Genomic DNA, 15,696 nt, shown 5'->3' with positions numbered 1-15,696 from the left:
CAAGGCTACCGATCTAATAGTAAACACAACAAGCTGTATTTACTCTGTCTTCCAGCCCAGTGGCAGAGTCGTGATCATTTCAACATCTTCACATTCTTTTTCTTCTAGACAGGGGCAGTCTTATGTGGTCTCCTTTCTGGGAGCTGCCCCCAGCCCATATTGCCCCCAGCCCAAGCCTGCACATGTGGGACAGGGCTGCTGGGTGCAACTAAAGCCAGCTGGTGAGGTGCAAGCTGTTAAACAGCACAGCTGTTCCCTTACCAGGGAATGGGTCTGTGCTCTGGCCCTGCTTAGTGGATTATTTTTGACATAGTCTAAGCACTATGTCCCCATAAGCATTTGAATTCCTTTCTGATTTGAGTTTTTCTGTTGCCAGCAAGAGCTGATGCTCTTCCTGGCTACACCTGGAGGCAAATTTCTTCCTAAGAAATCTGTACCATAAGTCATTTCCAGCCTACGCAGAAAAGCATTTTCTAATTAGTGGAAATGCAACTTCTATTCTGACTCATGTAAATACTTACTTCTCTTTAGAACCTCTTGAACTGCATGTCTTGTTACTGTAGCTTTATAATGGTTATATGGTTAATGTGAAGTTGTTCAGGGATTTGAAGGAGTCTGATTATACTGCTATGGCTTAATGCTATCATTATTAAGTGTTCTGATGGGTTTACCTTAACAATGATTCCAGACATAGGAACATAAAGGATGTATTTAGTCTCACTTTAAAGCAGTTATTTTGTATTTTTTTCCATCCAACTGCACTTTGATCTATTAGAGTTTGAGTTGCTTATAGACATATTTCACTGAGGTATGTTTTGTTCCCTTATTCATCATTTGTTTTTCTGGACAGAATGCCCTTACTACTGATTACCTGCATGCTGCCTGTTTCCTTTTGAAATCCAAGAGAAAAAATGTTGTAACAAATAATCACATAAACATTATGTAAGCGCTTGGAAGTTAACAAGGAAATGAGTATTAGCCAGCATGGACTTGTTAAGAACAAATTATATTAGACTAATCTATTTTTTCCTATGACCATGTAACAGGCAGTTTTGATAGGGGAGAATCAATAGATGTCATGAGCCCTGACATTAGGATGCTCTGACATTCCTGCAGATAAGCTGGAGAAACATGCTCTGGATATGAAATTTCTCATGTGGCTCATTTTGTGTTTTAAGTGCACGGTTCTCCACGGGTCACTGACCAAATGGTGCTAAATAATACTGAGGATTTATTATGACTCTAGGTACACCTAATCTTTTCATTAGCAGCTAATTGGCAGAAGAGGAAACGTGTATTACACTTGCAGATAACTGTAAACAGGGAGAGACTGAAAGGTGTGCGAGGGAGTGCTTCCTATCTACTAGGTCCTAGGTAAACTTCCACAGAATGACAGTGTATAGCTCAGGGTACTGTATCCCAAGGAAGATGTGTACAGCTGTAATTGGAAACAACAAGAATGACCAGTGGCCTGTGAGGGAAGGCTGAAAGACCTGTGGTTGCTTGGTCCAGAGAAAAACCAAGAGGAATGGCAAGTACACAGAAAGCTCCCTTAAAAAGGAAGGGAAAAAATTCTTTTTGTCTGTATTGTGTAAGATGGAAAATAGTGGACTTCAATTGTATCAGAGGACACCAAGGTTTGACACTATAAAAACTTTTAACATTCAGGATAATTAAGAACTGGAATATGTCTGGGGAAGATGCATAATCTCTCTTATTTATTTTTTATTTTAAATGAGCTAGACAAAAATCTGTCAGGACTGATATAGTTACAAGTTGATTTTTGCCTTAGGGCAAGGGGATAGGCTGGATGAATTCTTGAGTCCTTCAAGCAATATTGCCTGTAGTTCTGTATGTCACTGCTGATTTCAGCACTTCATGTCTAAAAGCTGGCTGAATACACAGGGAGCCTGAGTTTTCACTCAGACCTTTTCCCTGTGCTTTCCTCTAATCCATAAAATGAAGCCCAGAAGGGGTAGATCCAATTATATTTTAGTTTAGAGGCACAAATATTAGGGAGGTAAGGGATAAAGAAGCTTGGGTGAGAAATGTCTTGCCTTCCGAGTGACATCCTGCCAAGCATACCAAGTTCAGTCTTGTTATGCTCCCAAATGGCCCATCTATGATTGCATTAACACAAAGTATCACCATCTGAGAAGAGCTCACATGCAGAATTCATTGAATTAAAATTTAAGGCAATAAATGAGGGCTTATAATGTATTGGAAACATTATCAGTAGCAAGACTGCCAGCATATTAGTGACTATGATGGATTGACTACTGGGGAATTAATTAAATTTACAAGAGTCTCCCCAAATGAATCCACTGGCTAAAATATTAATTGTTGCCCTTGGGAGCACTTTGGCCATTTAGTTTCCAAGTAGAGCTTACTCTGAGAAAAGGATTATTCTACTGATGTTTGCTTGAATTTAGGAGTGGGGTCAATTTATGTTGGATTTTTCAACATTGAAAATAGTTTCTCTTTGTACAAAGCTTGCTGCCTTACTAAACACAGGGCCTGTGAGAAATAATTTTATGAGTGAAAAATACATTACTTTACACAATGTGCCCCAAAAGTATAAAGAATAACCAATATTATATTCATGCAATGAAGCTCAATCTAAAGGCTGTGATTGTTTGGTTGTGTGAAGGATGGCAGTGACTTCTGTCTGCACAGTCACTTCTGCTAAAAGAGGAGAATTGCTGAAGTTTTAAAAAGGAATGCAGGGAAATTCTCTACTTTCCATCTTAAGGTGATGGATACTTTAAGATTAATGTTGCAAAGTCAAATGTATCTGCATATTGTGAATGTGCACTGGAGAAATTCTCCAAAGATTGAGACTGTAACTCTCTTCAACAGAATGGATCTGTGCAATTGTTCTTGGATTAACTCGAAGTGCAAAGGGTCACAATCTGGATTTAATTTTCTTATTTGTAAATTCTGATTCTGTTTTAGACAACTGGAGATGGTTGCAGCAGACCAGACCTTCTCCAGGTGCTTGTGATTGAATCACAAATTGGTTTATTGGCTACAAAATTGAGATCTGTAATAACTTTCATGGCTCAGTACCTGCAGAGTCGATGTCTTTAATGGAACTAGAATTATAACTCAACTGTAATATAGAAAAGACGAGGAATTTTGGGATGAGGTGACCGTTATTTATTTTTTTATAGACTTCTTAGTGTTATATACTAAATGTTAAAGAAAAGAATCACAGCAATAATAGCGAGAGAGGATGGGGAATGTAGGGCTTGTTCATCTAGTGCTGATGGGCTGGTATTCTGGGACCCTGAAGACCACCACCTGAATCACTGATAGTAAGGTGCGTGTTGGGGCAAGAGAGAATAATTTTTCTTGCACTTCTGAGCTTTGTTTCACAGCTCCAGGAAAAGCCAGATGCAGATGCAGTGCTAGCTGGCATAGCCTTGTTGTTGGAATACAGCTTTTCATTTCGGCTTTTCTTTTTATCTTGCACAAGATGCAATCCTGGCTTGTCAAACCTGGGAAATGGGTGATTCATCTATTGTATTGTCCTGTTCTCCGTAAATTGCAGTGTGATTCCCAATTTACCTGCCATATGGCCAGTTCTTCTTAAAAATCCAAATGCATAAGCAGTCTGTGCCCAAGAACATAGGAAGGGAGCACATTACTTACAAAGTATGTAATCAAGCAGTGTGATCTAACCATTAGCTGGGTGACATCCTCTTTATTTGGACGGTTTACTGGCTCTAGGGTTTCAAGTGGGAAGTGTCACTTACACTTTCTGATAATGCAACTTAATTAAAATTTCGTTCCTGTACCAGCAAGTGCCAGGTCACCAGATGGTTCCTAATTGTTATGTCCACATATTCTGTTCTGGATTGCAGCAGACAATGTTTGTGCTAATGTTACTGGGACAACTGCTACATGTACTCTGCAAATGTTTAATATACAAATCTTAGTCTTTAAATAATGTAAAAAGAATTGCTTCAGTATTTATTAATCCATGTAAAGTAATAAACTTCCACAAGACACTAACAGCTTTTTAACCACAATAAACTAGTGTGTCCTTATTAAAAAATCAAAATTTTTGAGATTGTAAAGCTGTGATCCAATCAGGGAGGTAATTCAAATCACAGTCTCATCATATGAGTAAGTGCAATGTAAGTAACATTTATCCTGAGGCAAATAACCTTCCAGACTGTGGGATAGGATACCCAAACTGGGAAGTTAGAGTAGAAGATGTTAACAGAACACATGAAGAAAATCTGCTATCACAGGTTTATGAAAGACAAGAAAATATACACACTGAGAGGATGTGCATCAACACACTTCATACTTCTGAAACTCTTGCTCAGGATCTTTTCCAGGGCCTGGAAATATACTTGCCGTGCTGGTCTTAGAAGAATTGTGTGCCAGGAGCTCCAGGCCTATCCATGACAGAAAGGGAAGATGATCACTGAAGCCCTTTAAAGTTGAAGGCATGGGCTGGACCCTGCTTCCCTCCCTCCATGTGTCCTTGGATTTTCTCTTTGTTCATGAACGTGAAGAAGTGGTAGCCCGGTGTTTTTCTTGTAGCTGGTTCTGTGTCTGCGTGTGAAATAACGAAGGAATAGGAGGTAAAGTGGTTGCAGAAGATTCTTGTGAGAGCAGGTATCTGGCCTGCTCTGAGTAAATGGCAAGAGGGAGCTTTCATGCAGAAATGAACAAAACTATTAAGGTCTCTTCAGGACTAACAAGCATGGTAGTGAAAGACAGAACCAGCTGCCTACTTAGACACAGGCAATGAGGACAATCACGAAGACAGCTTTGGAAAACAGAGCATAACAATACATGATATGGTGTCTGATGGATTGCCTGACCACACTTGCTGGAGTGGGGACAGCTTTCCTAGGTGATGCATTTGAGAAACTCATTTACTTCATGAAACATTTTTGCACTTAAACCTCCAGATGTGCCTAAAAGTCTTGCTGATGTTCCCCAATGCCTATTAGGAAATTATAAAAAAGAGAGAACAAGTAATCCCTGTCACCAGTGGTGACTTTATATCAGTTTTTAAACTTAGAGTAGCACGGCTTTCCTCATTGCTTCTTTGGTTGCTTTGGCTTTACTCTGTTGTCTTTAATCGGGGTATCAAAGGGTATTTGGTGGTGTGTTTGTGTTTTCGTGCTTGTTTTTAACTTTTTATCCAGACCAACTCCCAAACTGAAAAGAAAGAGAAAATATCAGCAAGTTGTGCCTTGTGCAGGGATGGTCAAAATGTAATTTCTGATATATAAGTAATTTTTATCTGGATTGTCTTAAAAGACAAATTCTTCCTTGTACAATCAGAAAGGCAATTAAAAGACAAGTTGAGATGTTAAAGTTAGCCAGGGGAGAAGCAAATGAAACAAGGTTCTGTCCAAGAGGGACTTGTCCCTAAAACTTACTCCCTCCTTCCTGTTCTTGTCTGTCTTCATTTGAATGTCCTACAGGTGAAAATGCAAGGTCTGTGGGGCTATTCCACAAAAACATACTTTCTAAACCTGGAATGCAAAGATCAAAGTCTTGCTACTATTGCATCAGTACAGTTTTACTCGACTTTATGTTGTACATCTGATCTATAACTTTGGTATTTACTCCAGTTGCAGAACTGTTGGCAGACCTGTGTGAGATGGCTCCAGTAAAAGCAGGACTGCTGGGATCTACATTATTGCTAAACTCAAAACAAACCAAAATGCTTATCTTCACAGTTCTCCCTATTGAGATTAGAAGTAGAAGTAATAAATAAAGTGAAGAAAGCTGTTCTCAAATTATTTGGTATGCTAAGTGAAATGAGAAAGTCCTTAGAAATATTTCTCAAATGGTTTCTGTAAACATTCCTGGAATAATTTTCTTGTGCTTAGGTTCGGTGTGTGTTTAGGAAGACAAGGACACTTTCTAGAAAATTAGTTTTTGTCTTCCCTTTTGTATCTTAGAAATCTCATAGAGCCTGGGGAAACAAAATTTCAGTTCCATTTTCAGACTTCAAAAGAAGCAAATAAAGTTTCAGGGGAACATCTGAAACAGCCCTCAACCTGACACCAAACTCCTCTAAGTTTGGCCTTGACTCATTGTTCCGGACATATAAATGTGACGCCAGCAGCTGACAAGGGATGTTTCTTTAGCCGACTACTGTACTGCTATAAGGTTTCAGAAAAACAGAAGGCAAATTTCAGCTAGGACACTACTGCAATTAATGCTTTCCTGGATGCAGCCCTTGACTGTATCAACCCATACTAAATCCACATGGCCATGTGTGTGGTTTGACAGAATTTAATCAACAGCTAAAAGTTTGCATAAAGGATACAGCTAAAAAGTGGTGTTGTAACAGTGATGAATACCAGGGAAGCAGCAAGTCAGTGAATCTGCTGGTCTCACTGAAAATTAACCAAATTTCCTTTTATAAAAGGTTTTGAATGGGTATGTAGGAAATGTATTGAAATACCTTGAGTTTGGGTTCTTGCCTTTCTGCTGAAGGTCCCTGAACAACTGCTTGGATGCTTGTTTTGAAGAAAGTCTATGCATCTATTCCACTTTACAAATAAAAATGCACAATGTCTGAAGGGCTGTAGAGTAGCATTACAGAAACAGCAGGATATGAGAGACCTGCAACAATCAAAAGGCTATTAACAAACAGATTCTCTTACCCACAATAATTCTGTTGCTGAGTCTTGTTAGAGTTGTGGATAAGAAAATGAAAACTGCATACCATGTTATATCGGTTTCCCTCATATTGTGTTCAACATTAGCGAGGTTTGATGGTGTATCCTGAAGAGTTTCCTTCACTATGTATGCCATTAAATTTTGATCAGCACTATTATTAGCTTAGTCTTATCCCAGTGTTGACACTATCAGGAGTAAGCATCAGAAATATTAAGGACTGCAATGTAGAGAAGGTCAGACCATGATCTGATGGTTTCTGTCTTAAATTTTATGTCTGGCATATTCCTGTGGACAAGAACTCTAGGCAATAGTTACCCACAGGCAGAAAGAGCAGGAGTGACATGAAGGAAGGATACACAGATGTACAGAAATTTCCAGATTTTTGTTTTTTAAGGATGGGTGAAGTTAGAATGACATAGAAATGGATACAGAGTAGGAAACTAAGGTTCATAGAAGCAGGAAGGGGATAAGCCATGCAGAGCCCAGCAGACAATGGGCAGAGCTTTAATTTCATATCAAAGATGAGAACAAGTCAGTGAAGGTGTCTGAGAAGTGTCTGGAGTTTTCTTGCATGGTAAGTAGGGCAAGATGAATTCTAAAGATGGCATGAAATATGTGACAAGAAGCTGGAACAGGCAAGGCATCAAGATGAAAGGCACAACAGGGCAGGCAGTGGGAGATGTTCGTGAAATATGGTTCTGGATATCCTGTTGGAATTGAAACTTAGGGAGGAGTCAAAGGTTATATACTCTTAGTACATAAGCATAAGAGACAGGAAAAACACTGAATCTGCTAACAGTTAAAGACAAGAGAAAAGGAGTAGGAATTTCATTGACACTAAGGGAGTTTCTTTCAATCATTACACCACTAAACTTTCCAAATGCCTGTGAAAATATTTGTTGAGGCATGACTTATCTACTTTCAAAAACATTTTTGCATTCCAAGAGATAATACGGTTAGAGTCCTCTGCATGGGTTTCCATTCTGCAACCTTTTTTGAGGTGACTAATTCTAGTGGAATTTCAGGGGATTTGATAATTTAAATACCTTTACTTCCATTAGAAAACCTAGCTACCTACTGTTAATAGATACATAAAGAACATGGAGGCACAAAGGAAAATTTAACATTCTATCATCCAGACTGTTTGTGAAATGTCTATGATTAGAATAAATATCTATAATAGACATCTGGATATTTCTAATTATCATTTTAGTTTTATGGGTTTTTTCTGTTGTTTGAGGATGTAGCGTGGGTTTGTTTGGCTTTGGGTTTTTGTATTAACAGTACCTGAATCAAACCTTTAAATGTTAATTTAGTTAGGAGTAATGTGTATTTCAGATGTTATTTAAACATTCCTCTACCAAGCCATGTTATTTTAAACAAGTGGTAAATGAATCACTTGCAGAGGTCTCTGCAGAATTGAAGATTAATACTGTTTTCTCCAGCATGAGACATTCAAATTCATCCTCTAGAAAACAATAGAGAACAATGACTACCCTTCTGGGAAAATGCAAGCAATTCCATAAAGTCAGGGGAGGTTTACATTACAGTTGTCATATAAAATTTAGACAAGTGAAACCATAAAAGCCAAGCCAAAACAAAAAAAAAACAGGTGAATGTCCATGCCAAACAAGAAAAAGGCAGCGAAGTTGCAGCTTGTCTGGATGACTTCAACACAAAAGAACTGCATGCATACAAGAAATTTAAAATAAGGGAAGAACCTGAATGTGAACAAAACTGAAATTAAAATTGAGCAGTATACTGATTAAAAGCGAGGACAGAAAATGCAAGCAGCTAGCTGGTAGCAAACCTTAGCTATAGCAGATGTGATTGCCATTACCTCTAAATGCATGTTAAATTAAAGCCAGCATCTGTTCTCACAGATATGGCCTCAGTCATCTTAAAAGAAAGATTAATTTGGAAATCAAAACTTTAGAAAAGGATTAATGTCAGGGTTTGGTAGAGCTAGAGAAACCTGATGTCTGATAACCATGGGCAAATGTTCACAGTCCTGGTTTTTCTGCAGCTCCAAGTGAGTGGTGTTACATCGGAGCTGGTGAAAGTCCTGCACTTGGAAGTCAACAAAACCTTTTAAGGGTGTGAATATGGGATTCAGTGATTTGACTTCTTTCTAGACAATCAAAGCTAAGCAAGTAGTAAAATGGTGACAAATGATGAGACAAGGAAAGCAAAGCCCCTTTCTCCATTAGAGAAATCTCTTATTAAACCTCTGATGTTAACAACCTGATAATTAACAACCTGATGTTAACCACCTGATAACGGGAGTACAGGATGCAAGTAATAATGACAAAATTGCCTAGCTAGTATAATGTTGTTGAGTGTAGATTACTACAGGATTTGTACAAAATGGAATTTGTTGCAGCCAATTTTTTTCTTATTTTGTACTGGTAGCAAACATATCTGTTTTGTTATGTTGGGCTGACATTTAGAAACCTATTGTCACTAGCAGGTATGTCTTGCCAATATATTGGTTTATGAGTTATCAATAATAAATCAATGACAAAAAGTTCTTTCCCACTTTTGATGACTTGGAGTTGCTGTTTGAATGCTGAGTAAAAATTCACTTATTCTCACAACAACATAGATAATATCTGAAAAGATTATCATCCCTGAGGGAAGAAACTATCTGCTAACCTCTCCATGCAATAGTAACTACCTGGGGTCTATATTTGAAAATATAAAACCAAACTAAAACACGTAAGCACAATGCTGCAGTTCTATTCTTGTGTCATGTCTCCTATTGTCTTCCTAGTATGCGTTTTCATCATTCTCCCAATAAAATTAGAAATGCTACTACACAGTAAATATTAGAAATGTTATCCCAAATAAAACTAGCTGAAAAGAGAATAGTTTAATTATTTAAACAAAAGAAATATTGTTCCTACGATATTTGCTTCTGGAAATGAAAAAGTGAAGATAAAGGACTGGAAGTTTGCCCTTCAGTTTCAACCCAGCTGGGGTTGAAAATAAACTTTTTATTTTTAAAATAAACTTTTCTTAAATGATGTTCTTCAAATCATTGACTTGTAGTGTTAGCAACTCATGCAAATAGCCACACTGTAAAAATGGTTGGTCAGCACTGTATTGTGATGAGTTTTGCCCATGAAAAGTGCAAGACATTATTCCATCAACAGAATCACTTACTGCCATCTAGAAATGACAGTCTGAATCCATGTGTATCCATGAAGTCCATGGCATTAGAAGAAAAAGGAAAAATAATATTTTGGTCTGGAACTGTAACTGAAGAGACACCCTAAATAACATTTAAGAATTGCTCTGGCCAGAGATTCCTTTGATATATAGGTAATTTCAGCTGCTTACCTTTAGATTAAAAATATTAGTAGTGGTGCTCTCAGAAGTCAACACTGGATACTTGAATAATCCTCACAGATGTTCATACGTTAAATAGGAGAGGTACTGTCATTCCTACAAAATAAACATGTAGTAGGATGGAAAGGAAGAAATCCCTCCAAGATGTAAAGTGTAAACACAGGTACTTGCAGCAAAGTACACGGAAAACTACAGTGGGAAATGAAGAGTTGTGGAAAAAGTCAGATTGTAAATTATAAGGAAAAGGGGAGTGGGTAAGTCTGTCATTTAATCCTGAGATCTAATTGATGAGGTAGCTAGCAATGTAAAGCTGACACAGGAGATGTACTACTCAGAGTGGAAAGGGGGGGTACAAGAGATTAAAAGGCAGGAATTTTTAGTCCTCTTCAGATTCAAGTCAAAGAACATCTGTAAAATTTGTAATAGGGATATGGGCTCTAAAAAAACCTCAGTAGTTAATCAGAAGCATTAAGTTCAATTATCAAATTGGAAGCCATAAAAACCAAACCAGAAATCAAAGCAAATATCAGTAATAGTTCAACCATCTTGACAGAAAAGGGCACATGGCAAATTCCTCCTATTTTCGAATCTTTACATCATGACATAATGTGGTTGTTTGTTCCGAGTTTCTGGACTGGGGGTGCTGACCTCCTCTCTTTCCCCACTGTCAGAGAATGCAATCAGGGAGTTGTGAAGTATTGAAAATTTACTGTGCTCTTCCCTACTCTTTGCACACCTTTTGTCTTCAAGGTCAAGTAACTTCCATCCACCTCTTAAACTCTCCCACATTATATGGATTTACTGTCACCAGTAATTCTTACATTACTTTAAAATAAATTGGGAAAATCTAACTTAAATGAGAAACTTCAACTTAAGAAACTCTACTAGGGCTTATCTTGTTCTGGTCACAATATTTAGTGATAGGACAGGGAAGCAAATACATCATTATACAGATTAGATGATAATGTATACAGCTGTGACTCTTTATGTTTAAAGTAACTACTTGTAAAGAAAATGAAGCACGGACTATTTTCACGAGGAATAAAAACTTATGTTTGGTTAGGAAGGAATTTTGTACTTGGCTGTTTCTGTAGCAAGGTATTACTTCTACCCTGGACAAGTTTTGTGGGTGCTGACTGCTTTTGCTGCTTCTGTCTTTATCTCTGCTTTGACAGTAAGTTATGTTTCCTGTGCTGTTTTAATTACTTTTGAGTTAAGACACTTTAGTTAGGCTGTAGGTACCACTTAAGCCATTTGTTAGAGATTCAAACAGTAGTTTATTTCAAAAACCTCTTAACTAAATTCATTGATGTGCTACATGTACATGATAAAGTCTTAAATTATCTTGTCTATATTGCAGCTGAATGTAACAGGCCTTATAAAGTCTAAATATCATCTTAAACCAGACAGTAAAAACTTCTAATTACATTGTGTATCCTGGGAGCTTGTTTATTACAAGTTCACTGATGTCTTTGTACTGATTAGGAGCATGTAGTTTTCCCAGAAAATCCTCCTTTTTGTCTGACATACTGTTTTCCAGGACACTAAGTTCAAGATCAGACACATCAGATGACAAGTAAGAGCTAACTTTAGTTACTGACTGCTTTTCTCCTGCAGAGGTCTTCCCCTTTCCTATATTCAGATCAGTAGCAGATTTAACATGTTTGCTTGTAGATATTGGTTTAAAAAGCTGATCACCCCTGTTTTCTTCCTTACTGATCTGTTGGGCTTTCTCCTCTTCATCTAATAATGATGCCTCCATCTGAGCGAGGTTAAGTGAGTCAGAGGATTCAGGACTCGTTCTTTTGCTGGTTTTAAAGTCACGGTTTCTCCTCAAAGACTGGACTGGAGATGAAGCTGAAGGAACTGGCATGAGATCTGAAGTACTTTCAGCTCTTTGACTTGTCTTTGAAATTCTAGACCTGCAGGATTCTGGCTCTGTATCTGACCCACCTCGCTTTGGCCTTTCAAGACACAGAGGTTCAGGACTGCTGTCAAGAGCTTCAGAATCTCTGTCTGTACACTCAGCACTGGTGAAATCTTCAGAATAAACTGTGTTCTCAGGACTAGCAACAAAGTCATCCGAGTATATGAATTCAGAGTTGTTTTCAACACTCCCGCTGAGGCTTGGTTTATGACCACTTATAACAGATGCATCATCGTGCTCTGTGGTTTCAGGATGGATTAAGTGTATTGCTTCGTTACTTCCCTTTGCATTAGCATCTGATGGGAACGCTGCTAGGACTGGAGCTTTCGCGTGCTTTTTCTCCTGAGCAGATTTTAACACAGTTTCCTCCAGTAAGGGGGCTGTAGTTACCTTGTATGGATGCTCCTTGCTTGCAATTGCATCCCTCCTTGGTAGATTTGCAATAGTCTGTTCCTGCAGGTCAGGGGACCCATCTCCTGTCATAGAAATGGACTCTGGGAGAGCACTGTTTTCTAATGAAGTCTGGACAATTTTATCCAACTGATTATTCCGCTTTGAACCGTCTCCCTTGCTACAACGCTTGCAAGAAACCACATGCTGTTCTCCAGCATTTCTGAGCAGCTTTCTGTTGAGTAACAGGCTTCTCTCCTTCAGCATCTCCATTTGCCTTTTTCTGTACTTCTCCCTTCTTTCATGAATTATCAACTTATCGGGGTTGGTCTGCTGCAGCCGTAGCCTCAGTGTATTTGTCAGCCCATACAACAATTTCTTTCTGGGAGGTCTGTTCTCCTTAGCTTTGCAGTTCCTTTCAGCGGCTGGCTTTCCCTGGGGCACAGCTTTCTTAGGTCCTCTCCCAGCACCAGAAGACACTGGTGGGGTGACCTCTTGCCTGTCTTGTTTGAATTGGGGGCTCACAGCTCCCCTGCTCCCACCAGGCCCCACAGGTGCCTCTGCAGGCTTGAGGGTGGCGGAGGGGCTGGGGAGCCGTGAGGCCCCGCTACCACTCCCCGGGGCCTGGTAAAGCCAGGCAAGATGTGGGTGGTCGGCAGCAGCTGGCACAGTGCTCTGGGTGAGCACCGACAGCTCTGCCAGCAAGGCCCTGAGTAGTGGAAGCTGTCCCAGGGTATTGTGGAGCTGTCGAGGGCTGGCGGGCTGCAGCAACGAGGGGCCAGCACTGGGACGCGGGGGGCTCTGGCCCTTGTCTTTCTCCTGTGATCTCCTGACCTCGACGTGCTCCCATTGCGCCGCGGCTGCTGGTGCTTGCGGCCGCTGAGGCTCAGCCGGCTCCCGGCTGTAATAGAGCAGCGGAGGGCAAAACACGTTGCCTTCCAGCTCCTCACTCTCCCCCTCCTCCTCCTCACTCTCCTCTTCATTCTCCTTCTCCTCCTGGCCCCCCGGCTCAGGGGAGGTGGCAGGCGGCGTGGCAGCGCGGGGGCTTGCGGGGCTCGCCGGAGGCGGCTCCTCGCCGCCCTCCAGGCAGGTGAGGCGGTAGCCCAGGACCAGCTCCCCGACGGGGCGGCCCGCTGTGTCCCGCAGCTCGAAGCGTCCGCGGCGGCCGCACGAAGCGGGCGCTCCGGGCCGGTGCAGCAGCTCGGCGGCGGCGGGGGCCAGGGGGACGGCGCAGCTGCCGAGGAGGCGGGGGGGCCCCGGGGCGAGCCCGGCGGGCAGCGCCAGGAGCAGTGCGCGGAGCGGGCGGCGACGGAGCGCGGCGCTGAGCGAGCCCCGGCGCCAGCGGAACAGGCAGCGCTTGCCGCGGCCGAAGGGGAAGGGCTGCCCCGGCCGCAGGGGCGGCGCGGCGGCGGCGGGGCGCAGCACCAGGGTGGGGAAGTCCAAGAGGCGCAGCGCCACGGCCGGGTGCTCCGGGGGTCCCGGGTGCTCCGGCGGTCCCGGCCCCGCCACCCGCACTGCCTCCACCAGGACCTCCAGCGCGAACAGCCCGTTCATGCCGGCCCGCGGGCGCAGTTCTCGCGAGAGCTCCGTCTGTGTGGTGCGAGGCGCGGTAGGGGGAGCGGCCATTTTCTCGCGAGACTTGAGCCGCGGAACCCCTCACGGTCCCATCCCGTAGCCGCTCCCGGTGCGGCTCATCCCGGGAGCCGCGGGCCGTGCCGGGACTGCTCGCCCCGCCGTCACCCCTCAGCGCCAGGGGACACACCGCTGAGATCCCCTAGTCCAACCTGTGACCCAACACCACCAGGCCAATTAGACCATGGCGCTTAGTGCCACGTCCAGGCTTTCGTTAAACACCTCCAGGGACGGTGACTCCGCCACCCCGCTGGGCAGCCCATTCCAATGTCTAATTACTCCCTCTGTGAAGAAATTCTTCCTGATGTCCCACCTAAACCTCCCTGGCACAGTTTAAGACTATGCCCTGGCCATGAGAGCGTATTTCTCTTCAAAACAAAACCCAGCATTTTGGTTTTGAGTTGCAACTTGGAAATCAAAAAGGAGTTTTACTTTCCGACAGTCCTAGTTTCTACTAGCCACCATTTAAAGGAGACTTGTGATAAGACTTCTTTAGGTTGCATATTACAGAAGAGTGATTTAGGAAACAGGCATGCCTCAGAGGCAGGGTTATGGAGCCACGTTTCATTACCTGCTGACACCCTAAATACGACAGGTATGTGTTTGGATCTTCATTAGTTACATTCAGTAATCTTTTAAAATAGCTGTGGTCCTTCTCAATCTTCCTTTCTTAGAAATAGACTTCAAATTTTCTGGTCTTTTTTTTTCAAAGACTGGAAGACTGAGGAATTTTGCTGATTCACTCAAGTCTTTCACTGACCTTGTTTGTACCTCGAAGTACTAACATTTTGTCTCAAAAAATCCCAACCCAGACAATTGGTACCATTAGCAGCAACTCAGCAACTTTAGTTCAAATCTATCTTTTGAAGGCTCTGAAATGCCTTCCCCCCCCCCCTTAATTCCTGTACAATTTCAGATTTATCGATCTCTCAACACAGAGATGTGTCTGTACAATTGCATGCCTGTTTATAGATGGAGAAGTATGACAAAAAAAAAAAAAATCTTGAGAAAACATGGATTTTGCTAGGTTCACAATTAAATCTACTTATTCTGGTGGTGTTCTAAGTGTTATAAGTAAAATGAAACTGAGTTGAAATGTAGGAATAAAAATTTATTAGAAGATTTATAGGAAAGCAAATAAGCAAAACAGCATGCTGGGCTGCCGGGGAGTCCCCTGCTCCATTTATGGCATGCAAGCGCAGTGAACAGAACCAGTAACTTTTATTCCCTTATCGGTTTCCCTCCCATAGTCACTTATTGTTTTTCTATTGGATCTGAGCTTTGCAGGTCTGATTCTGGTTAACTTCTCTGCATTCTCGCTTCAGTTGCCAGGTGCTTTCTCCTCCTATAGTTTCACTCAGTCCTTAGACCTTGAGGCCTAGTATGCAGGCATCTCCAGATGTCCATCTTGGATATTCTGTATCGTTTCAGTTCCTGACTTTTCAATCCTTGTCCTTTCTTTTGTTACTTTATGTGTGCTGTGAGACAATAAGCTTTTTAGAAAAATAAGATACAAAAATATTTACTAAACAAGGCACAATGGTTTGTCTTTCTAGCTTTAGAACTGCAAACTTCATGCTTTTCAGCTTATAATGCTGATAGATTAATGAACCATTCTACAACTTACAGTTTCTTACCCGTAACAGAACAGTGATTATAATGACATATATATATATATATATATAAGAATATAACATGCACTACAATTTAATAAGTAAACTACTATTATTACT

At 41.3% G+C, this 15,696-nt stretch overlaps 1 protein-coding gene across 1 annotated transcript; it reads right to left on the bottom strand.

The window, feature by feature from the left end:
• Positions 1 to 1,254: 1,254 nt before the first annotated feature.
• Positions 1,255 to 13,957, bottom strand: MAP10 (microtubule associated protein 10). Its single transcript, XM_027896647.1, has 2 exons — positions 10,006 to 13,957; positions 1,255 to 5,184 (listed from the first exon to the last, which is right to left on the bottom strand). Exon 1 carries the CDS (start codon positions 13,955 to 13,957, stop codon positions 11,438 to 11,440), a length of 2,520 nt encoding a protein of 839 aa, XP_027752448.1. The 3' UTR covers positions 1,255 to 5,184; positions 10,006 to 11,437.
• Positions 13,958 to 15,696: the final 1,739 nt, after the last annotated feature.

This window comes from Empidonax traillii, unplaced genomic scaffold (assembly GCF_003031625.1).
Source record: "Empidonax traillii isolate 1590-97213 ecotype Southwest subspecies unplaced genomic scaffold, ASM303162v1 scaffold507:size695108, whole genome shotgun sequence".
In the NCBI taxonomy this organism is placed as follows: Eukaryota; Metazoa; Chordata; class Aves; order Passeriformes; family Tyrannidae; genus Empidonax; species Empidonax traillii.
This window is presented reverse-complemented; position numbering and strand designations above follow the sequence as displayed.